This window comes from Mobula birostris, chromosome 2, assembly GCF_030028105.1.
Source record: "Mobula birostris isolate sMobBir1 chromosome 2, sMobBir1.hap1, whole genome shotgun sequence".
Taxonomy (NCBI): Eukaryota; Metazoa; Chordata; class Chondrichthyes; order Myliobatiformes; family Myliobatidae; genus Mobula; species Mobula birostris.
In genome coordinates this window covers 164,758,326-164,784,327 of record NC_092371.1, presented here as the reverse complement: position 1 = coordinate 164,784,327, position 26,002 = coordinate 164,758,326, and the positions used below count along the sequence as shown (strand labels likewise).

At 39.3% G+C, this 26,002-nt stretch overlaps 1 protein-coding gene across 1 annotated transcript in view; it reads right to left on the bottom strand.

The window, feature by feature from the left end:
* The window catches only part of col21a1 (collagen, type XXI, alpha 1), a 211,819-nt gene that overhangs the window by 86,851 nt on the left and 98,966 nt on the right, over positions 1-26,002 (bottom strand). Inside the window, exons 13-15 of the mRNA XM_072280324.1 lie at positions 4,786-4,838; positions 3,108-3,161; positions 577-630 (exon numbers count right to left, since the gene is read on the bottom strand). Of these exons, the coding sequence (XP_072136425.1) occupies positions 577-630; positions 3,108-3,161; positions 4,786-4,838 (161 nt within the window). The remainder of the gene's footprint in view (positions 1-576; positions 631-3,107; positions 3,162-4,785; positions 4,839-26,002) is intronic.

The following is a 26,002-nucleotide window of genomic DNA, read 5'->3' as shown; positions in this document are numbered from 1 at the left end:
CTCATGTAATTCTACCATATACGGTCCTAAGCCTGGCTGCAAAAGGGGGAGGGTTGGGCATAGGGTTAGCAACCCCATCCCTTAAAAAATGCCAGCAGAAGCTCTAAAGACCTCATCCCTGGAAGAGGAAGCATACACCAAAAAGATGAGCTACACCTGCAGACAATGTGAAAGACTGTCCCAGGACAATAGGGGTGATAGAGCTCAAGAAAAGCAGGATCAGGCTTACGTAAGAACCTAACCTGGAACATCATAGCTTGAAGCCGGTAGGGATGACTTGTGGCGCGAGAATCAGTGTTAATGTTTAGGAACTTATGAAAGGTCAGTGACCTGAAAAATTAATCTCTTTCACTCCTCTCACCTGCTAAATCTTCCTGTAATTTTCTACTTATTAGATTTCCAGCATCTGTAGTATTTGCATTCTGTCATTAAATCTGACCAAATAAAGAAGGTAGGAGAACTTTCTAGTGATTAGTTTTGCTTCTATTGTTCAGAAATTTTTCAAATATCATGGTAATACAGTTAATAAAGTGGTGTACTTCAACATTAAAAAAAGGAACCTTCTGCTTTGGTTACCATGGGGCCTTGTTGTCCTGATAATCCTTGTAAACCTGGATCACCTTGTTTGCCCTGGCAAAATAAAAAGAGTATTTTTTTACATACCTCATTTTAAATTCATTCCAATTTATCTACTTTCCATACTAATCTATTTATCAACAACTGTAGAAATAATTACATTGGATATTTAAATTTCTCACTCTGATTTTTTTAGTGACAGATTCCTTACTAATGTCACGAATAAAATATTTGAAATACCAATTAATTTTCAGTATCAGATGTATATTACACTTTTGAACTTAAGAGTATTCATCTGATTTAATCCTAAATTGACTCTTAGGCATCATTACGTATCAATAAGACCTGAGATTGTTTCTCAGAATGCAACACGCACGAATGTCTGAAAAATTTTGAAAAACTGCACATGTTGTAAATCTGAAATAAAAAGGAAAGTACTGGAAATGTTTAGTAGGTCAGGCAGCAGCTATGGAAATAGAAATAGTTAATGTTTCAAGCCCGATATCCTTCTTCAGACTGGGAAAAAGAGAAACAAGTTAGTTAGGTTAGCAGAGAACGTGGGGAAGAGAATAGGTGGAATAAATAGAATTTCTGTGATAGTTTTTGACAGGATGAGCTAATGTGGCAGCAAAGAAGTTAAAATCAGATTAATCTTTTTTGTATGTCAAATATGGAGTCAGAGGTCAAGCTGTGGGGCACATCACCAGACACCTCAAATCAAAAACGAGAAAAGGTGGCAGAGAAGCTTTCTCCCCCATATAATCACATGAGGTACAATACTTATTTCCTTCCCATCATTCATAGGCCTAAACAATCCTTCCAGGTGAAGCACTGATTCACTTGCACCTCTTGCAATCTATTATACTGTATGAGCTGTTCACAAAGTGCTCTTCTTTCCGATGAAGAAACCAGGCACACATTGCATAATTGCTTTGCAGAGCAAATGTACTCAGTCTGCAGGAGTGACCCTAAGCTCTGTTTACCTGTCACTTTATTTAATTCAGCATTTCTCTCCAACTCTGTCTCCTGTATTATTACAAAGCTCACTGCAGCTTGAGGTGTAATGCCTCAACCTCCATCTGGGCATGTTGCAGCTTGCAGGATTCAATATCATATCCTCTGGTTATAAAGTTATCTTTGTATGATAACTGACCTGTTTTGCTTGCCACCATTTCCCCTCTTCTTTCACCTTTTTCTTTATTGTGTTGTTTGGCCTGCTAGGCATTATGGAGGACAAACAACTCTCTTATTTATATATAAATAATACACACACACACACACAAAGAAATAAGTTTCATCTGATCTTAACTACCCCTTAACTGCTACATTGTTCTTCTGCCTCAGTATATCAGAGATTTACCTTTATTTCTTCTGTCTCTGCTGTCTATACTAACTTGTTTCTCTCTTTTCCTGTTCTGATAAAGTGTGCTGTACCTAAAATGTTAACTGTTTCTCTTTCCATAGATGCTGCCTGACATGCTAAGTATTTCCAGTTCTATCACATTTTTTACATGCTTGTAACAGGCGAAATGACTCCTGTATTACGTGTCTTGATTCCAATTCGATTGCACATTTCTTGCTCAAAGCTAAATTATGTGCACACGCTAGGTAAACTGCATCATTTATTCTCCAAAGTTGCTTGTTTAAAATTTCACCAGTCTTTATCCCTGTATGAAATTAACCTTAAAATCTATAGTTTGTGTAGAAAATAAAAGCACATGAGTAACACTGAGTCAAAAAGTTAGATGATATATCAACATAAAGGTGAAAGGCTGAAATGGAATGAGGGCAACAGTTTTTCTCAAATGTGAATAGAGCAGTTAACATAATGAATAGAAAATCCCTTAAGATACTGTGGGTGAATTTCATCATAGTTTTAGGCTCATTATCAGTCTATTAAAGAATGCTGGAAAAATTGTATTGTTTGCACTAAGCTCCCTCATTCTTTCTGACCCTGCTTTTGAATTGCCCCCATGGCGTCCAGGAATTTCCACAGCTTCCACTGTGTAACTCAGATAGAGAAATTCAACAGTTGCCAGGAATCACCTGGTGCAAAAGTGGAAAATTGCATGTCTGAAATATCACGAAACTTTAAACTCAATTAATGCTTCTTTTAAAGCATCAAGTTGTTATTTTGCTGAAATATGTAACTTAGATTTTACAAACTTCTTATAAATACTTTTTCTTAAATCAGAAAAGATTATGCTATTATTGGGAAGAGTAAATGCATAATTACTAGGACATAATACTATCTCCTTGCTATTGCTAGGATAGAATGCATTGATTCAATATTATTTCTTTGTTGTCTGTACCTAATACAACCTGATTTATATTCCTGAGAAGAGTGTGGGACTTCAGAGTTAACTTGCCTAATCGTAGGAGTCAAGCACATGCTAATTAATTAGCCAAAATATTTATTAGTATGAAGAAAGTGATGAGGAACAATTTAAAGATGAAAATTGTACTGTGGTGAGTTCTCTTTCAAAGCAGGTTATCACAACATTTTGTAAATGTATTAACTTGATTCTTACTGGAATACCAGGCCTTCCCTCCTCACCCTTATATCCACGAAATCCTTGTGATCCCTGTAAAAGATATACATGAAAATTAATAAAAGCTGAGTTGCAAAATGAATGATAAATGATCATCATCATCAGGTGCCATGCCCAGTTTGAGCTTTGACTGGCATGACCCACACACTCCTGTTTCAGGTCAAGTGGATCAATTCATTGATATTCATTTCCAGTTCTCTGGCTGCTGTCTCCATCTTCACTTGTCTTTGTCTTCCTCTTGCTTTCTTCCCTTCAATCTTTCCCATAATTACCGGGCATTCTAACTCCTCTTTCCTCATTACATGTCCAATGAAGTTACGTTGCCTTTCATGATCTCATGCATTACTTCTCTTTTTGTGTTTGCTCTGTTCCTGACATCCTCGTTAGATATTTGTTTTGTCCATGATATTCTTTGCATCCTCCTCAAAAACCACATCTCTGCTGCTACAATTCGTTTCATGTTACTAGATATTGTCCAGCATTCTGAGCCATATAACATAACTGGATAAACGTAACATTTCAGTACTCTGAGGCAGGTTGTCATGCCTAGTTTAGTATTGGTCAGTATACTCTTCATTCTCGTAAAGGTGTCTTTTGCCATCCCTATTCTTCTTTTGATGTCCATGTCGCACCTGCCATCTGATGTCACCTAGCTTCCTAAGTAACAAAAGTTCTGTACTTGTTTTATGTCTTCCCCATTTATTCTCAGCCTGCAGATAGGATTCTTCTTCTTTTTGGATATCACCATACATTCTGTCTTTTTGCAATTGATAGATAGACCAATTTTTGCACTTTCTTCAACAATTATATCAATTAAGTTTTGTAGTTCTTCCTCTGTATTTGCAATTAACACAGTGTCATCTGCATATCTGAAATTATTGATGTTTTCACTGCCAACTTGGATTCCCAAGATGTCTCTTATTTTTTTGTAATATTGTTTCACTGTACACATTAAATAAATCAGGGGAGAAAACACACCCTTGTCTAACGCCTCTCTTGATTTTCGTAAACTGACTCACTTCTCCATCTATTTTTACAGCGGCAGTTTGTTCCCAGTACAGATTTCTGACTAGGCGGAGGTCTTTCGAATCTAGATCTAGAGTTTTCTGTAATATTTCAAATAACTTATTGTGCTTCACTTTATCAAATGCTTTTGTGTAGTCGATAAAACAAACAAATCTTTTTGTACTTGAATAGCTAGTTCTGATAGTATCCTTAACATCAATATTGCGTTTCTTGTACCTTTGTCTTTCACAAAACCACATTGTTCTTTACCTGTTTCAGCTTGTATCTTACTTTTAGCTCTTGTCATCAAAATTCTTAGAAGTATCTTGGTGATATGACTCATTAAACTTATGGTCCCATGTAATTCACATTCTATTGCTCCAGGTTTCTTAGGAAGAGTGATAAATACTGATTTTTTCATCTCTTCTGGTATTATTCCGGTCTCATAAACGTCATTGATTAAATCAGTAAGTTTTTCAATTCCACAATCTTCAAGGGCAATAATTTGTTCTATTACTAATTCATCAGGACCTGCTGCCTTTCCTTTCTTCACCTTATTTATTGCATTATGAACTTCAGATTTTAAAATACTCGGACCTTCAATGTTTTTCTTAATTTCTGGTTTTACATTTTACTAAAAGATGATTCTTACCTGAATTCCCTGACGTCCTGGTACCCCTGGTTTTCCAGGTAATCCTGGATTTCCTTGTTAAATAATATCAACATTTTAAACTTTAATCAAAATCTATGAATTCGTATATAAGTCAATTAAAATAGACCCAAATACATAGGAAATTAAACATATTACAATGCAATAAAGCAGAAGTTTTGTGAATATATTGAAATTTAGCACAATTCTCTGTACAAAAAAAATCATAAAGCTCAACTTAATTCTTTGTTTACTTCTGTTGCCAAAGATTAGAAGGCTTGGAAAGTCAATTGCCATGGCATCTGGGGCAGCATATTTGAATTTCTATTTCTGCACATTAGATAAGATGCATGTCCTTAAAATTTGCAAGTGATATTCAAGATCAATACCAGGACGTAATCACAGTATTGAATCAACAACTGGGAGTGAGAGAAAGGTGATTCACTCAGGTCAGCGAGTAAGCATTAACATGTAGTGCTTCATGAGAGTTTCAGCATTTGAACAGCAGCCAATCAGAGATTGGGATTCATCAGATAGTAGAAATTAAAATAAGTCAGGGATAAGCAGAGTGGCCTTTGTTGAAGAGGACAGAGTGGAATTTCTGAGGCTTTAGCTCCCTAAGGCTTCAGTAAGAAAAGGCGAAAAGTTGTAGGTAGATTTTTTTTCCAATTTAATTATTGTTACTTTCTTTATAATTATACTGTTAGATCAGCAGGGATGCCAGGCAGGATAGCTGTAAGCTCCTCTTGTGGGATGTGGGAAGGCAGTATCCCTGGCGACTTCACCTGCAAGAAATGCATCCAGCTGCAGCTTCTAACACTCAGTGTTAAGGAGCTGGAGTTGGAACTGGATGTACTCCGGATCATTCAGGAGGCAGAGGGGGCTGATAAACAGGATATGGTGCAGGACACAGAAAACTGGGTGACAGTCAGGAGAGTAAAAGAGGTTAAACAGCCAGTGCAGAGTAACCCTGTGGCCATCCCCCTCAACAAAAGGGATGCCACTTTGGATACTGCCAGGGGGATGACCTAGCAGAAGTAAGTCACAGTGGTCAGGTCTCTGGCACTGAGTCTTGGGGGGGAAAGGGAGAGAGGGAGAGAAGATGTGAGCTGTGGTGATAGGGGATTCATTAGTTAGGGGAATAGATGTGGACGAGAACTAGTATGCTGCCTCTGGGGACCAGCTCCAGGACATTTTGGATTGTGTCGTCAGTATTCTTAAGTGGGAGAGTGAACAGCTGGAGGTTATGGCCCACATCAGTATCAATGACATAGGTAGGAAGAGAGATGAGGTTCTGCAAAGTGAGTTTAGGGAGTTAGGCGCTAAGTTAAAGGACAGAACCTCCAGGGTTGTGATCTCAGGATTGCTGCCTGTAGCACATGCTAGTGAGTTCAGAAATCAAAAGATTTAATGGGTGGCTAAGGAATTGGTCTAGGAGGGAGGGCTTCAAATTTTTTTTGGATCATTGGGCTCTCTTTCATGGGGGGTGGATAGGTGGGACCTGTGCAGAAGAGATATTTTCCAACTAAACTGGAAGGGACTAATATCCTAGAGGGAAGGTTTGCTTGGACTGCAAGCAGTGGGGGGGGGGGGGCGGTGTTGGGGGGGTTAACCTAGAGTTGCAGGGGAGTGGGAATCAGAGTGCCAGAACAAACAGTAGAGTGGTTGTGGAGACAGATGTTGTTTAAGACCTCAGACAAAGGTTGAGCATGGTGTGACTAATGTCCTTAGCTGTGTATATTTTCAATGCAACAAGTATTAAGTATTTCAGGAAAGGCAGGTGAGTTCAGGGCATCAATCAACACCCGGAAATATGATATTATAGCCATTATTGGGACTTGGTTGCATGAGGGGCAGGACTGGCAACTGAATATTCTGGGGCTCTGCTGTTTTCGACATGACAGAACAGGAGGGATTAAAGGGGGAAGGGTAACATCACTAGTCAGGACAGACTGGAGAACTCATCTAGTGAGACTTTATGGGCAGGTGATAGAAGTTTGTGTGTGGAAAGACTGCATTTAGTGATCATTAGTTTCAAGGTAATTATGGAAAAGAATTGGTCTAGTCCTCGGGTTGAGATTCTAAATTGGACAAAGGTCAGTGTTGACGTTAACAGAAAGGATCTGGCAACTGTTGGTTGGGATAGGCTGTTTTCTGGCAAAGGCCTCCCAATTGATACGTGGGATGCTTACAAAAGTGAAACTTTGAAAGTACAAAGCTTGTATCTGCCTGCCAGAATAAAAGGCAAGGATAACAGGTTTAGGGAACTTTGGTTTTCGAGAGAAGCTAAAGCCCCAGTTAAGAAAAAGAAGGAGGTGTATAGCAGGTGTAGGCAGATAGGAACATATGAGGTACTTGAGGAGTATAAGAAATGCAAGAGAACACTTAAGAAAGAAGTCAGGAGGGCTAAAAGAAGGCAAGTGGTTGCTCTAGCAGACAAGGTGAAGGAGAATCTTAAGGGCTCCCACAGATAAGTTAAGAGCAAAAGGATTACAAATGATTGGTCCTCTGGAAGATCAGGAAGTTAATCAATCTGTGGAGTCAAATAAAAAAAATGGGAGAGATCTTAAATGGATTTTTTGAATCTGTATTTACACAGGAGATGGACAAAGATTCTATAGAAGTAAGGCAAAGCAGTAGTGATATCATGGATTGTATACAGATTACAAGGAGGAGGTGTTTGCTGTCTTGAGACAAATCAGGGTGGACAAATCCCCAGGACCTGACAAGGTATTCCCTCGGACCCTGTAGGAGGCAAGTGCAGAAATTGCAGAGGCTGTAGCAGAGATATTTAAATCAAGCCAAGGAGTGGTAGTGGGGACAAGCTCCCACTATCTAAAAATGCTCCTCACAGCATGCGCCTCAAATAGCCTCTGACAACCAAGTCCAACTCCTGGCCTTCTCGTGTGGCTTAGCCTCTAAGTCCGGAGGAACTGTTTCTACTGACAGGAGAAGGGGCGAAGGCGGGTACTGGCACCTTAAAACAGTGCTTCCGGTAGATGGAGCTCATCAGCTTGGGAAGGCAGTCCATCTAAGAGAGGGAAAACTCTGATTTCAAACCTCCGCTGCCTTGCAGCCATACCCACTTATGGGAAAGGCTTCAGGAGTAAACCCTGAGGACAAATCCAGAGCTGGAGTCCCTAAGGCAGTCTGATGTTGCTTTCAACCTTGCTCTGGCAACTCCTGCGACGTCACTGGTGCCAAGCTGTATCGGCCCTTGCCCTTCCATTGGACAATATCGGTGGCATGGAGAGGGGAGACTTGCTGCTTGGGCAACTGCCGGTCTTCCATACAAACTTGCCCTGGGGAGACTGAAGCAAGACTTTCCAGACTGTCCATGGTCTCGCGAGACTAACGGATTCCATCCAGTGACAGGCAAGCTACTGGGGGATTGGAGGATAGCTATTGTTGTTCAGTTGTTCAAGAAAGGTTCTAAGAAAGTTATAGGCTGTTGAGCCTGACATCAGTAGGAGGAAAGTTATTGGATGGTATGCTAAGAGCACAAAATATATGAGTATTTGGATAGATAGGGATTGATTAGGGATAGTCAACATGGTTTTGTGCGTGGTAGGTCATGTCTAACCAATCTTATAGAGTTTTTTGAGGATGTTACCAGGAAAGCTAATGAAGGCAAGGCAGTGGCTGATGTCGACATGAACTTCAGCAAGACATTTGACAAGGTCCCACATGGGAGGATGGTCAAGTAGGTTCAGTTGCTTGGCATTCAAGATGACGTAGTTGCTTGCTGCCGCCTACGCACAGGAGGGGGGAGCTGGGGGGAGCTTTGGGGTTCTCACATTTAACTGTCGTTCATTCTTTGGGGCACTTCTCTGTTTTCGTGGATGTTTGTGAAGGAAAAGCATTTCAGGACGTATATTGTATACATTTCTCAGACATTAAATTCGACCTTTGAACCTTTGAATTGGATTAGACATTGGCTTTGTGTGAGAAACCAGAGAGTGGTAGTAGGTGGTTGCCTCTGACTGTAAGCCCATGACTAGTGGCGTGCTGCAGGGAATGGTGCTGGGTCAGTTGTTGTTTGTCATCTATATCAGTGATTAACTATATCTATATTCAGTCATATCTATATCAGACTGATCTATATCAGTCATTAAGGATGATAATGTGATTAACTGGATCAGCAAAGTTGCAAATGACACCAAGAATGGAGGTGTAGTAAACTGCAAGGAAGTCTATCAAAGTTTGCAGTGGGACCAGAAACTAGCTGGAAAAAAAGGAGCTGAAAAATGGTAAATGGAATTTAATGCAAATGAGAATGAGGTGTTGCACTTTGGGAGGATCTACCAGGGTAGGTCTTGCATAGTGAGTGGTAGGGTACTGAGAAGTGTGTTAGAACAAAGGGATCTGGGAATACAGGTCCATAATTCTATGAAAGTAGTGTCACTGGTATATAGGGTCACTAAGAAAGCTTTTGGCACATTGGCTTTCATAGATCCAAGTACTGAGTACAGGAGTTAGTTAGGAAGTTCTGTTGAAGTTGTATATGACATTGATGAGGCCTAATTTGGAGTATTGTGCAGTTTCGGTCATCTACCTGCAGAAAAGATGTAAAGAAGATTGAAAGAGTACAGAGAAAATTTAGAAGTATGTTGCCAGGACTGGAGGACCTGAGTTATAAGGAAAGATTGAATAGTTAGAACTTTATTCCCTTGAACATAGAACTTTGAGGGGAGATTTGATGGAGTTACACAAAATTAAGGGGTATAGATAGGGTAAATGTAAGCAGGCTTTTAACACTGAGGTTGAGTGAGACTACAACTAGAGGTCATGGGTTAAGTGTGAAAGGTGAAATGTTTAAGGGAAACATGAGAGGTAAATTCACTCAGACAGTGGTGAGAACGTGAACCAAGCTGCTTGCAGAAGTGGTGCATGTGATTTCAACGTTGAAGAGAAGTTTGATAGGTTCATGAATGGGAGGGGAATGAAGGGCTCTGCTCCAGCTGCAGGTCAAAGGGACTAGGCAGTTCAAATGGTTCAGCATGGTCTGGAAGGGCCAAAGAGCCTGTTTCCATGCTATAGTTTCCTATGATTCTATTACATAACAAAAGCTAAAAATTCAGTTCAGTACCAGAGGGGTAATGACATCTTAGAGAAACAATATTAAAATAAAGTACCATTTGTCACAGAAAATATGTAAAAAGTCTCATTGTTCTTTACAAGTAGCATGGAAACTTCCTCTCTTGGAAACTAAGGGTGAACTGCAAATGTAAGAATTGCTACCTACGTCCACAGCCTAAGGATGACTGTTCACAACATCATAGCATAACTGTTATCATCATTTGAGAGCCAAAATATTATCACATGACTAATTCTAGTGAGTGAGACTATAGTGAAGAGGAAGCTTCACAGTGAACAATTTGACTTTGAATATCACATTACAATTAGCATTATAAAATTATGAACAGGATATGCTTTTGGGGGAATTTGCAGATAACAGTTTAACATTACCATTCATCAAACAGCAGTTTGATTTGAGTGCAGGTTTTAAACTGATTTTCACTGCTCCTCTGTATCTAATGCAAGTTGCTAAATAGTATCGGGATGTCACAAAGAAATCACCTTTTGTCTACTTGTATGTGAAAACTTTAAAGACAACGTGAGTTCTGTAAATTACAGTAAAACTTTGATACTGTGGCACCCTCAAAACTTCAGCAGTGCTATGCCAGCAGATATTTCAGACTATTGTATATTATTCTGAATAATACATTACAGTGTTTTAATTCACCTTTTCTTCAGATGGAAGGCAAAATTTTCAATTAGATCTGGTGAGTTTAAAGGGAGTACAAGAAATAGGATTCTGATTAGCCTCATGTTGAACCATTTGGATTCCCAGACACTGGATACCAAACTGTCAGAACTTTATTCTATCCATCTACTCAAGAATCCAATGAAGCCATATGGTCATGAAGTACTGATCATCAAGAACTCTATTGCATTTTAATAGATTGTATCTACGAACTTTAACATAATCTAAGGGAAACAGAGGTACTGCTACATATATTTAACAAGTTGCTAGAAAAACAATCTTGCCAGTGAACTAATGGATAATTTATGTAATATCCACATTTAAGTAGGGAGAATGTATCTAGGAAAATATAGACATGTCTATAACATTAGTAGCTTGAAAAATAATGGAATTCCAAATAAGGAGGGGAATAGAAAATTTAATATATTCTTCTATTCTCTCTCAGCATGGATTTCAGAAAAGGAAAACCTCCTGACCAATCTTACAGTTTTGTTTTGAAGAGGTGGCAGAATCGCACTATTGATTATGGAGAACGTTCTGGGGATATCCTGGAGGAGCAGCCCAATGAGGTTAAATGACTAGAGCTTCTGGTGGGATTGCGGTCCAATCAAAGGTGCACTTGTTCGTCTTGTAAATCTCTTTTGTGATTACTAGTTAGTACTGGATACTAAGAACATCAAGTACTGCAGGACTATCCCATCAGCAAGTTACTCAATAGTGATGGAACTAGGCTTGTTGTGAATCATTGTGGTGTTGTTTCCTGAACTTGTTCTGTACTGTTGTGCCCCGTTGTGCTGAGATGGTGCACAATCCAGCAACTGGAGCAAGTGATTATCTTAAACGTTTTTATTGGGATTGCAAGACCCTGTTGGACATTAGGATCATAGAGTCATAGAAAAATACAGCACAGAAACAGGCCCTTTGCCCCATCTAGTCCATGCTGAACCATTTAAACTGCCTATTCCCATTGACCTGCATTGGGACCATAGCCCTCCATACCCCTAACATTCATGTAGCTATTTAAACTTCTCTTAAACATTAAATTGAGTTGGCAAGCACCACATGCAATGATAGCTCATTCCACACTCCCATGACCTACTGAGTGAAGAAGTTTCCCCTCATGTTCCACTTAAATTTTGCCCCTTTCACTCTTAAGCCATGACGTCTAGTTGTAGACCCACCAAAACTCAGTGGAAAAAGCCTGCTTGCATTTACCCTATCTATACCCTTCATTAATAATGTACAATACTGCAAGTCCGTTCATTAGCGAGACCAGTGGTGTGGGAGCTGCGTTGACTCAGTTGTGGCAAGGACTAACCCTCCGTTATAGGGTTGCCTTAGACATAGTGGCTTATTGCAGCTGCCCAGGGGAGAGAGCAGGGGCCTCTGCTGGGTGTGCTGGAGTTGTGCTGTGTTAGAGGCTAGCCTCTCATGTCAGTGCTGTACCCGTGTTTGCTCAGTGGAAGAACAAACTGGACCAGGACAATCTTTAGTCATTGCACTCAGGGACTTGGGCTATATTAGTTTTTTCTTTGTGACTGTATGTTTTTTTAAAAAAATTGTAATCATATGTACTATTTGCAGTGTGCTGTTGGTAATGTATGGTTGAATGATAATTAAACAAACTTGAATTTGAACTTGGGAATAAGAAAGGGTGATCTTTTTCTATGCTATTTTATTATGTAGTAATATATTATATTTTAGGCCTCCATATAGTCAGTGGAAACTAGAGGAACAAATGCAGAAAGGTTTGAGAGCAATAGAGTTATAGTAGTGGAAAATCATTTCAGAAAATTCAAAAGGATAGGATTTATGCACATTTGGAAAAGCAGAGGCTGATCAGAGATAGTCACCATAGCTTTACTCAAGGGAAATTGTGTCTCAATAATTTGGTAGAATTATTGAGTTGTTGAGGAGGTAACAAAGGAGACTGACAAAGAAAGGGTGGTTAATGTTATCTATATAGACCTTAGTAAGGCATTTGACAAAGTCTAACATAGTAAGATGATTAAGAAGGTTAAGGCACATAGGATCCAAGACAATCTGAATAACTGAATCCAAAATTGCCTTGGTAGAAGAATATGTTTTTGACTGGAAGTCTGTGAGCAGTGGTGTATCACAATGACTGGTGCTAGGAACATTGATGTTTGTGATGCACATATACATGTTGGAAGTGAATTTAGGAGTTGTGAGAAGTAAGTTCTCTGATGACTCAAAGATTGTGCTATTGATAGTAATATAGCCACACTGTATGAATTGTAGTGCTGTGCTGAAGAGAGTAAAGAGAAAATTCACCAAGATGTTGCCTAGATTGGTGGGCATTGGCTTTTGGAGAGATTAGATAGGCTGGACTTGTGAAGGAAGCTGAAGAGCAACTTGGTAGAAATGAATAAAATTATGTGAGCAGTAGATAGGATAGATATTCATAATCTTTTTTCCTGTGGTAGAGGTATGTAAGACAAAAATGCATGGCTTTTGGGTGCAAGGAAGGGGTTTTAAAGGGGATCAGAGGGGAATGTCTTTTTCTTTTACAAAGAGAGTGGTTGATATACAGAATGCGTTGTCAGTGAATGTAGTGGAATCAGATACTATCACTATTTTTAGAGACAATTAAACAGACTCATAAGTAGGTACAGCATTAAAGGACTTACCTTTACTATGGACAAATATGATCATGATCATATATTAACAGGTTAAAAGGTTAGAATGGATGTGCTGGGCTGAAAATTTGGAATGAACATGGTGAGCCAAAGAGCACAATTCTGTGCTGCAAAACTATGACTATGGCATTCAAGGATAGTCTAGACAAACAGATGAAGAAAGAGAATACTGTGGAATATGCTAAGAGATTTAGCTGAGGAAAGATGGGCATGGACTCAAAAGTAGCATGGTATAAATTGCCTATGCTAAATGGCCTTTTTTTGTTCCATACATTGCCAAACCTAACATGCAGTTGTGTTAACTCTCTCAGCTCCTGATGACATGTTATTGACATCCCTTACATTCATTGATTAAAGATACACCAAAAAGCTCAACAGGCAAGCTATTAGACAGAAGTAGTCTGATACTGGGAATAATTTCTTACCATCTAATTTAGATGGCAATTCTCCCTAGTAATTATTTAAAACATTGTTGAAATACGATTTCAAATTATTTCTACCAGATCTTAAGCAAGGTGAAGTATTTATTTGTAGGAAGTATCTCCATTTGTGAGAATACAGAAACTCATAATCAAGTCACTGACAGTTACTTGCTTATTTAGTCCAACTTTGACTATTAAAATAGGATAAGTCTCTAGAAAAATCATAATCTGTGGAGGAATGGAAATACTTATTTGAATACTAGTCATTGTATTAATTTTTCTAAGTTAATGGTGGAAAACTAAGTAAACCTATATTATTTAGGCACTGCAAGTTTTCATTATAAGAATGTTAAGATATAGAAGAAAGTTCTCAGCTTTAACCATAATACTTGCATCTACTGGGGAAGGAAACCGGAGGTCCATGAGCTAGTCCTCATCAGCGGATCAGAGGTAGAGAGAGTCAGCAACATTAAATTCCTTGATATTATCATTTTAGAGGATCTGTCCTGGGTCCAGCACATCAGTGCAATTATGAAGAAAGCACGGCAGTGCCTCACTTCCTGAGAATTTTGTGAAGATTCAGCATGATATCTAAAACTTTGACAAACTTCTATAGATGTGCAGTAGAGAGTATATTGACTGGTGTGGAAACATCAATGCGCTTGAATGGAAAATCCTACAAAATGTAGTGGATGTGGTCTAGTCCATCACAAGTAGAGCACTCCCCACCATTGAGCACATCTACACACAGCGCTGTTGCAGGAAAGCAGCATCTATAATTATGGAGCCCCAGCACCTAGGACTTACTCTCTTCTTGCTGCTACCATCATGAAGTAGTATAGGATCCACTCCACCAGGTTCAGGAACAGTTATTACCCCTCAACCATCAGGCTCTTGAACCAGAGGGCTTAACTTCACTTAATTTCACTTACCCCATCACTGAACTGTTTCCACAACCGATGGACAGACGTTCAAGGACACTTGCTCTCATGTTCTCAATACTTATTACTTATTTATTTATTATTATTTATATTATTATTTCTTTTTTTCTTTCTTTCAGTATTTGCACAGTTTGTCTTTTCTACATTGGTTGTCTGCCCTGCTGATGCAGTCTTTCATTGATTCTATTATGGTTATTGGATTTATTCAGTCTGCCTGAAAGAAAGTGAATCTCAGGGTTTTATTTGATGACATGTACTGTATTTACTTCGAAAATAAATTTACTTTGAATTTTGAAGAAAAGTAAGTAACTGAAGTTGCCAGAAATCTGAAATAAGAATATAAAATAATTAAAAGATTAGGTAATGGAAAGAATTGCAAGCTACTGCAGCTGAAGGTAAAATGACATAGTAGAACTGAAATGAGAAAATAAAGTAACAAGAGAAAAAACTAAAAATACATGCAAGAGAAGGCTAACTAATGCTGTCAATAAAGCGCCAAAATACCTCTACCCCATCAAAATTGCAAAAAAGTTTTATGGTCATTTCTTGTACTTTCAGACATACTGAACAACATATCAAAAGTTGGACAGAAACAGAGCATGGGAAAGTAAAAATATCTGATGTTAAAAAAAACGGCCGCCAATGAAATGAATCATTGGCATCTTATTTTGCTATATTTCACTGTTTCTAACAACGGTAGTGCCATAATTGTGGTATAAAATGGGAATGGGAATACCCGCAGGGTGTGTTTTATCGCCAGAACTATGAACTATTACTTTATGACATCCTGTCATGACGTCATGACGTAGTCATAGTATTTTAATGGTTATTGTCACTGTTAATCCAAATGTCTTATTGTTTCAATCAGTTTAGGTTTCCCTAACACTGTTCTCTCAGACTTTGACTCCATATGTTCCGACTCCCCCAACGACACAACCAACAATCTCCCAATGAGAATATCAATGTACATGACCTGTTCACAATAGGAAACGACATAGTTAGGAAGATGGACGGACACTCTGTTTTCTCGTATTCACACAAAAGGAGTTCGAAGGTCAAGACACTAGCATCCAACAAGGCAGTCAAAGTTGCTGAAGACCGTACCATAGATCCAGCGTTGTTATTCCAGAGGTTCCTAGTTGTGTCACAGACAGGTGATCTCCAGTTAGATGAAGTGATGAACTATGAACTCTGTCTATATCCGATGTCTTTGTTTGAAGCAAAGAACATCTTGCGCCAGCCGGATAAGCCACAACTGGCAGAAGTGATAAAGAACTATGTCACCTCCAAATTGGACAATGCTGTGACACAGACGGTCCCAGTGACAGATCGCTATGTTCTACATGGGTGATCACTTCTGCACCGCTTAAAATAGACGGAGGGGTGCACCTACAGTTCAACTGCAGATAACTATGCCTCATTCACTGTCAAACACTATGCCAGAGCCACTGTAGTGTTTGTTGGTTATGGGGTTGGGCTAAGCATAAAGGACTGTCCTCATCAGCATTGAAGTAAACATTTGAATGCGAACAAGGTGAACATTACAGGGTGACAAAATTTGTTGGAAGAAAGGAGGACTTCTTGTCGATGAGGCAAACAAGCAGGTAATTATCCAGCTCATCATGGAACATTTGCGACAGAGAGGCTGCGAAGTGATTCAAGCTGAAGGAGATGCCGACATTGAGATCGCAAAAACAGCTGTCACCATGTCTGCTTTCAAATCTACCACCCTCGTTGGAGAAGACACAGATCTCCTCGTTCTCTTGCTCTACCATGTAGTGGGAACAAACTGCACTGAACTCTATTTCTGCTCAGACAAGGCGAAATCGAATGCCTATAATATCAAGATCCTTAAGCACATACTCGGAGAAGCAGCTTGTAATGATCTATTGTTTCTCCATGTCTTTACCAGATGTGACTCAATGTCCAGAGTACTTAGGATCAGAAAGAAGTTGGGGTTCCAAAGAATCATCAAGAAAGAAGAGGGAATCAGAGACTGCTCGAAAGCGTTCTGTTCACCAAAGCAAAGTTAGCATGTTGTGGAAACCAATGGCTGTAGGGAATGGTGGCATTGTTCAATGGAAATCAGAATGACTCCTTGGCATCTATCAGATACAATATTCTCTGCAAGAAAGTTGCGAGAGCTAAGGCTTTCGTCACGCCTGAAAGACTGCCACCAACCACCTTGGCCTGCAAATTTGACTCCCTGCGGACTCACTACCAGGTTATAGAGTGGATGGTCTGTAGTGATGAAGTGGAGCCGTCTGAGTGGTGTTGCAGGGTAGAAGGGGAAAAGCTCGTTCCAGTGATGACAGACAAAAGGCCTGCTCCAGAGGTACTTATTCAGATGATTCATGGCAACTGTTCGGGAGGGTGCAATATGCTAAAGTGTTTCTGCAGAAAGCATGGGCTGGAATGCACCAGTGCATGTGGAGATTGCCAAGATGGCAACTGTGACAATATGACAAATGAGCCAGTGATAGAAGGGGATGATGAACAAGACTGTATCTGAGAAGCCATGAGGTAGCATATTATGTGTCATGTCGTCAGTACTTAATACCAGAGTTGTCCTTTGATTACGTCATTGATGATGTCATGATGTCAGTACAAATGCAACTTCCATTCCAGGAACTATTGTTATTTGAAAAACATTGATGAAAAGAGCATTTATTAAAACATCAGGTTTAAAAAAACTTGTAATTTGATGGTTATCAGTCAGATTTTTGACAGTTTTCTGCTGGCTGCTACCTTGCTTTTTGATGTCATTTTTGGAGACTTTCCCATGTGTCAAAATTGTCCAACTTTTGATACGTTGTTCTCCATATCGAATAGTACAATAAATGATCATAAGACTTTTTTTTGCAGTTTTTTGGAGTTAGGTGGTATATTGACCCGCCTAAATAAAGTAAAAATGAACAATAGCAACAGGACTCAGAGAGAACCAGAAGAAATATGGAAAAGAGCTTCTTGTATATGGATAACAAAATAAATGAAATACAGCTTAAAAGTACTAGGTAAAAGAAACAGAAATGAATATTAGAAATGTAGGAGCTGTGTGCATATTATTACATATAGCATGCCAGAATGTTCCTTCTTGTGTAAAACACACATGATTCAGAATTATTTTGGAACCCTTGACTCTCATAATTATAAGCACAGATGTGCATGTTGGCTAGAAAGATAATTCATTTTTTAAAGTTACGTTAACACCCTTCTCTTTGTTGCCCTAAAGACAGCTTGACAAGAATCCCATCTTGAACTCTTGTATACATGCATTACAAAGTAAAGAAAAGTGGGTAAGTGTGGTGGTGGAGAATGGCAATGAAAGGAACTTTCTTTCCAGTATATATATGCACTACATTTCTTTTAATCACATTGTTGCCTTCTTATTATGTAAAGAATTTTGTTCTTAAAGATATTTATTCCCAAGCAATAAGTGGCACAATGCACATTCACTGGCCACTTTATTAGGTACCCCTGCTTGTTAATACAAATATTGAATCAGCCAATCATGTGGCAGCAACTCAATGCACAAAAGCATACCGACATGGTAAAGAGGTTCAATTGTTGATTAGAACAAGTATCAGAATGCGGAAGAAATGTGATATAAGTGACTTTGACTGGAATGATTATTGGTGCTGGACGGGGTGATTTGAGTATCTCAGAAAATGCTGATCGCCTGGCATTTTTACATACAACAGTCTCTAGAGTTTACAGAGAATGGTGCCAAAAATCAAAGATGTCCAGAAAGCAGCTGGTCAGTATGTGAAAATGCCTTGTTAATTAGAGAGGTCAGAGGAGAATGGTTCAAGCTGACAGGAAGGAGACAGTAACTCAAATAACCACACATTACAACAGTGGTGTGCAGAGGAGTTTCTCTGAACACACAAGATGTTGAACCTTGAAATGGATGAGCTACAGTAGCAGAGGACCATGAACATACGCTCAGTGGCCACTTTATTAGGTATAGGTTATTTAATGCCAGTAAGACAGAAGAGTTTTTGATAAAAGATCAACAAGGAGCAACTTTATTCGACATATACACTTACATGTAATAGGAACTTCCTGTGGTGTGTTGGTGTGACATGCAACAAAAAACTACATTCAACAATTATAAAGAAAAAAGAAAACAAAGTTGGAATTAGGATATGGAAAAGTATGCATATGTATATACATAAATACTAGCATGTATTTACAATGTAAACAGCATTATAAAAAGTGGTTAAGTACCTATTTAGTCATAGAGAGCTACAACATGAAAAAAAGAGCTTTTGGTCCACTAAGTCTCAAGTGACTACCAAACACGCAAGTTTTTTTACGAATCCTATCCCAATCTATTTCAGTCTCCCCACATTTCCATCAAGTCATCTCAGATTCTGCATCTCACCGACACAGAAGCCAACTAACACACCAACCCTCATTTTTGAAAGTGGGAGGTAACTGGAGCAGCTGAAGGGAACACACACTCACACTGAGAACATGAAGATAGCATTAGAAGTGAACATACAAGTCTATGCAACAGTCAGGGACAGGCACCTAACCTGATCTCGGAAGGTGGAGTTAGTCACAAAATCTTCTAAGAAGGCTACTGAAAATCTTTTGAAAAAATTAGGAAGACATCAGGATTCCACAGTTATGATGATAGTGTGATAGTTAAACCTGAAGAAGGAAACATGGGATGGGTGCCAGTGCTCAGTATCTTCTTCAGCCTGAAAGGGAATAGCCTGTGAATCCCAACTGTTTTGGAGAACTTTTGCTAGATGATCCGGAAGTCAGCAGGGGTGTTACAATGAATGCCATGCAGATTGAGGAGGAGGTGGATGCGATAACACGTATAATCCATCATTTCTCATCTTGGACTCATTTGAGGAAGACAGTGGCCTGGATTCTAAGATTTAAGAACACGCTCTTGTTTATTAGTTGGAAGAGAAAGCAATTGAACATCACTGTTGCTCACTCTGACTTAGATAAGAACAACAAGGGTATTATTTGGAGAGAGAGACTGAGAAAACTAAAGATCAGGTTGGCTGAGATTGTCTCTCAGTGGAGGAGCTCTGAAAGGCTGAAATGGAGATCACTGGGTTTTGCCAAAGAAAAAGATTTCTAGATGCATTTTCAAGTTTGCAAGGGGGAGAAACTGAGAAAAGGAATAGCCATATTTTCAAGCTTAATCCAGTACTTGAAGATAGTGTCTTGAGAGTTGGTGGACAGCTTAATAGGGCAGCTATGCCTGAAGAATCTAAACATCCTGTTATACTGGCAAAAGATCTTCATATCTCAGACCTTATTCTGAGACATACTGTATACCTCAAGAGGTAGGACATGGTGGCCGTAACCATGTTATCCAGGTTGTGCCAAAAATTCTGGATTCCCTGTGCTAGTACACCTATAAGAAGAATCCTGTCTACGTGTGTTGTTTGTCGATGGTTGCCACCAGCTCAAGGGTGCCAGCATGGCAGATCTATCTCTGGACATGGTCTCTCCAGATGAGCTCCTGTTTACATGTGTGAGTGAATTACTTTGGACCTTTTGAGGTGAAGAGCAGAAGCAGTACAGTGAAGAGGTATGGGTCATATTTACCTGTCTAGCTATACGAGCTGTTCACATTGACGTTGCATCTTTAGACACAGATTCCTTTGTTAACGCACTTCGATGTTTTATAGCAAGACAAGGACAGGTCTCTGATAATGCAATAAACTGTGCTCTGATAATGCAACAAACTTTGTTGAAACTGAGTGTGAGCTGTGAGAAGCCATTGAGAAGTGGAATCATTCACAGATTAGTTAAGTCCTTCTTCAAAAATGAAGAACATGGGAGAGTTTGATCAGGTCTGTGCAAAATGTCCTCAGTTCCACCATGACGGTACAGAATTTTGACAAAGAGGGTTCCCACATAGTTCTTTGTGAAGTAAAGGCTATTATCAATGGTTGTCTAATTACTAAATCATCTTCTGATCCCAATGATTTAGAAACACCCAACTATCTGTTGCTTCTGAAGACCTCACCATCCTTACCACTAGGAGAGTTCCAAAAGGAAGACATTTATGCTCATCTTAGGTGGAAGCAGATTCAATACATGTCAAACCTGTTTTGAAAATGGTGGGTCAAGGAGTATTTACAGGAACAGTTACAGGACATAAGAAATAGTTAGGTATAAAATGCAATTTCCTCCCAGGAAACATTGTGCTTATAGTTAACAACACAGTGCCTCAAAATTCATGGATCATGGTTAGAGTCATTCAAATATTTTCAGACAGAAGAGGAGTGGGGAAAAGGCGCACACCTAGTCCAAGACCAGCTGTCTGGATCGGCCTATAACTAAGATCCGTCTTCTACAGGAAGCAGAGTTTTGAGGACCTACAGCTCTAGAAACTTTGTGACTTTGACTTGACTTACTGACTTGACAAAAAGTGGTGGTAAAGATCACTCTATACTGCGCTAAGTGCTGGTAACCTCTGGCCTAGATGACTGTTGCATGACTTGTCTGGAAGAAGAAAGAAGAAAGAGGACATTAGTATAAATGTTAAGATCCTTGTCCTTGAAGAATTCATGTCTACTAATTTGATAATATGTAGTTGTAATTATTATAGTATAATAATTAAGAGGCTGGGATGTAGGAGCCATGTTATCTAGTTTTTTATTGATAAATGATCATTTGTCTTTGCTGGTTTTGTAAGAAAGGATTGAACGTACCTTTTTCAGTTTGGAACTTTGTTATTTGGAAGCATGTCATGCAGTGTCGATTACCCTGGCTTAGTCTCTTAGTGGTTTTGGTTTGTTTTCAAGTAACCGCTACAAAAATATCGTAATGTTTTTCTACCAGTTCCTAATGTACCTCACTCTTACGAATAAAACACCCAGCAAATGTCTAGAACGTTATGAATTTCAGAAACTGTGACCTCTATTTTAATTTTCCCACAAAAGGAGTAAATGAATCTTTAATAATAGGAAACGATGATCCCACACCAATGAGCATATGTTTTCTATCATTTTTACACTGTTGTTTGCTGTGTTGTACAAGTGTACAAGTCCAATTTAAATTTAACAACTGCTGTTTGAATCCTTAGAGGCTTTGGAATGTAACTAATAAACAGGGTTGGGAGCTGCCAGCACCAGATGTTAAGTGCATTTTACCATATTTAATGCAAGACAGGCAAAATGAAAATACTTTTGGTCTGCTATTTACTGATTATGGTTACTCTCTGCCCCTAAAACCATTAAACCCTGATCTACAGCCTGCCCATCTCCTGGATGCCAAGAATCACATTGCCAGGCCATCAGGTTGTGGGTTATTACTACAGAACTTTTGCTTGGCAGATAGCCAGCCTGTTAATTTAATGGTTACTGGCAGAAACTGTAAGAAAATAATTAAATAAGATGCTACTATCCAATGCAGCATGATTCTCATGTCCATGCCATTGCCAGGGTTACATTGTACTAATCTACTGTATATACTTGCATTTATTAGCACCCAAGGTCCTAAAATCCCATGTAGAAATGAAGCAGATGTCTACCTGATGGCTCCCCACAGAATTCATTCAAATATACATGAACAATTATAAATCCCATTCCACTAATGGCATGTAAACAAATGATAGTGCTGCATATTGATGAGGTGGTGGAGTACTTGGTGACACAGGACAAGATAGGACAAAGTCAGCATGGTTTCCTTAAGGGAAAATCCTGCCTGATGAACCTGTTGGAATTCATTGAGGAGATTACAAGTAGGATAGATGAAGGGGATGTAGAGGATGTTGTATATATGGACTTTCAGAAATCCTTTGACAAGGTGCCACACATGAGGCTGCTTACAAACTTAAGAGACTGGTATTACAGGTAAGTTACCAACATGGTTAAAGCATTGGTTGATTGGTAGGAGACAGCGAGTGGGAATAAAAGAATCCTTGTCTGGTTGACTGCCAGTGACTAGTGGTGTTCCGCAGGGGTCGGTATTGGGACCTCTTCTTTCTATGCTGTATATAAATGATTTAGATGATGAAATAGATGGCTTTGTTGCCAAGTTTGCAGATGATACTGAGATTGGTAGAAGGACGGGTAGTGTTGAGGAAACAGATAGGATGCAGAAGGACTTAGACAGATTAGGAGAATGGGCAAGAAGGTGGCAAATGAAATACAATGTTGTAAAATGCATGGACATGCACTTTGGTAGCAGAAATAAATGTGCGGACTATTTTCTAAACAGGGAGAAAATCCAAAACTCTGAGATGCAAAGGAACTTGGGAGTCCTTCTGCAGAACACCATAAAGGTTACTTGCAGGTTGAGTCGGTGGTGAGGAAGGCGAATGTAATGTTAGCATTAATTTCAAGAGGTCTAGAATACAACAGAAGGGATGTAATGCTAAGTCTTTATAAGGCACTGTTGAGGCCTTACCTTGAGTATTGTGTACAGTTTTGGCCTCAGTCAGGATTAAAGCTTCCCATTTGTCAATTTCATAGAACTGAAGTAATTTATATCTTCAGTTTGACAATCCTATTTCAATCATTTAATTTTATCTACATTTAACATACTTAGCGCATAATCTTGACAACCAACATTATTTCCTGAGTTCTAAACAGATGTAAAAGCTTTTTCTCGTGTTTGTAAAAGCTTTACCCTTGTTCCCCGTTTTGATCTTTTGACTTTCCACCAGAATCACAGACCACGTTATTCTTTTAGGAACTGTAATAAAATCTTGCACCACATTCTGCAATATTACACAACTAGCATCAACATTTTCATCCAACTTGCAACAAATTGATAGCACAAAGGAATATTCTTGGACAAAGTAGACACTAGGAATAATTTTCTGAGGACTACTTGTGTGGAAATTCAGCTGCTGCCTATGAATAGCTGGAAATCACAGGCGTGCTGCCTAGGACTTTCCATCCACATGGATTGCATTGTATACATTGCCAGAGAATGAGATACCCTGCCAATATGATAACAAGAAAATTGGCCCAGTTAAAAACACAGGCTTTAGAAATAGAGTCATGAGTAATTCAGTGCAGAAATAGGGCCGACTGACTCATGCTGACCAAGATGTCCATCTAAGCTAATCTACATAATATTATTTGGATTTTTATATATAGTCAGTTCTTGGGTTACCAATTTGTGGGTTACCCTTGAGAGTTTTTAAAGGCTCTTTTGGAGAAGCCTGCACTGTTGCTGAAAATACGGTGCTTGGAATTTGCAAAGCACTTTAAAAGCTCATCTTTGTAGAAGTACTATAGAACCTCTGGAGAATACAGTAAGAAAACAATAACTACAAATAGAGTAGTAAGAACTTAGAAAAAGGTATACAGAGGATAGTAAAGAGACTAAACCAGAAACCTTTGAAGCATACAGTACTTACACTTCAGTACTTAAAGGCATGCACTATTGCAAAAATATCTGCAAACTGTTATACATAGAAATATATAGAAAAACTTAGGATTTGGTGAATTAGATTCAAAATCAGAATCAGGTTTAATATCACCAGCATATGTCATGCAATTTGTTATCTTTGCAGCAGCAGTACAATGCAATACATGATAATTCTTAAAAAAACTGAATTATAATAATTATATATAGGCACATTAAATTGTTAAAATAAGTAGTGCAAAAACAGAAGTAAAAAGAAAGCATTGAGGTAGTGTTCATGGGTTCAATGTCCATTTAGAAAGGCGGAATTTAGGGTGATGGTGCATGGTGACTCTGTTGCTTGCATCTTTGGAAAAAGCTCCATTTCTATCTTTAATATCTCTTTTTCCCTTTTCAGGGTACTCTTGAAGACCCTGACCTGGAGTTACACGCTAACTTTGGTTCTTTGCAGGAATGGGACCCACTCTCAGGGCCTCACGATTGGCTGTTTTTAGATATGCCAAGGACACGGACTATAAGACTAGGGTGGCAGACTTTTGTGGCTCTGGAGGCGGCTGGATTTGAGGTCAGTGCTGCTGCAGAGAAATGGTGTGTCATGGCAGTACACAAAAGATCGAAAGCAGCAAGCTGGCTGCTGGCTGTGTGCCCAGAGACCCGAGATCTTTGGGCACAGAACCTGGCAAAAGCAATGCAACAGACTTTTAACACCATAAATCGGCAAGTAGTTTTGTTATGTCTTCCCTTTCGCTGTGAAATGGGGACATCTCTTTTTCCCTTATTAGGGAGAGAAAGAGCCTGTGGTATGTTGAATAACCGGGTTAACAAGTAGTCTTTGGGGTACTGCAAGCCTGTGTCTTTATTGATGCTTTGCTGCATGCTTGAGTGCTTGGTGGGGGGTGCCGATGCTTTTTTGCTGGTGGGGGAGGGAGGGGGATTGTTGTCACTTTGCAGCTGCTTATGTGTTGGAGGAGGGAGTGGGGGGGGCTTTAGGGTTCTAACATTTAACTGTCATTCATTCTTTGGGGCACTCCTCCATTTTCGTGGATGTTTGTGAAGAAAAAGAATTCAGGAAGTATATTGTATACATTTCTCTGACATCAAATTGAACCTACTGAAATTGGATCACAGAGGAGATGAAGCTATTCCTCAATCGCTGAGTGTGTGCCTCCAGGTTCCTGTACCTCCTCCTTGACGGTAGTAAAGAGAAGTGGGCACTTCCTGGGTGGCGGGGGTCTTTAGTAATGGACGCCGCCTTCCTGAAGCACTGTTCTTTGAAGATGTCTTGGAATCTATGGAGAGTAGTACCCATGATGGAGCTGACTAATTTTACAACTTCCTGCAACTTACTTCAATCCTTTGCAGTAACCTCTCCATACCAGACGGTGGTGTAGCCAGTCAGAATGCTCTCCATGGGCCATCTGAAATAGTTTTTGAGTGTTTTAGATGACAAACCAAATCTCCTCAAACTCCGAATGAACTATAGCCACTGTCTTGCTTGCTTTACAGCTGCATCAATATGTTGTAACCAGGTTAGGTCCTCAGAGATATTGACTCCCAGGAACTTGAAACTTGGTTTGTGTTCCCTCATCTTACCCTTTCTGAAATCCACAATCAGCTTTATGGTCTTACTAACGTTGAATGCAAAGTTGTTGCTATGAGACCTCTCAACTAGCTGGTATATCTCACTTCTGTATGCCCTCTTGTCACTATCTGAAATTCTACCAACAATGACTGTATCATCAGCAAGCCCTTAGATGGCATTTGAGCTACACCTCACCAAGCCAGTCATCAGTGTAGAGAGAGTAGAGCAGTGGGGTAAGCACAGATCCCTGTGGTGCACCAGTGTTGATTGTCAGTTAAGTGGAGATGTTATTTCCAATCCGCACAGATTGTGGTCTTCTGGTTAGGAAGTCAAGGATCCAGTTACAGAGGGAGGTAGAGGCCAAACTTCTGTAGTTTTTTGATCAGAACTGTAGGGATGATGGTGTTGAATCTGGATAAGAACCTCGACAGAATATGAAATCTATAGAAGACAAGGCACTGATTTCTTACATTCTTCATGTGGTATGT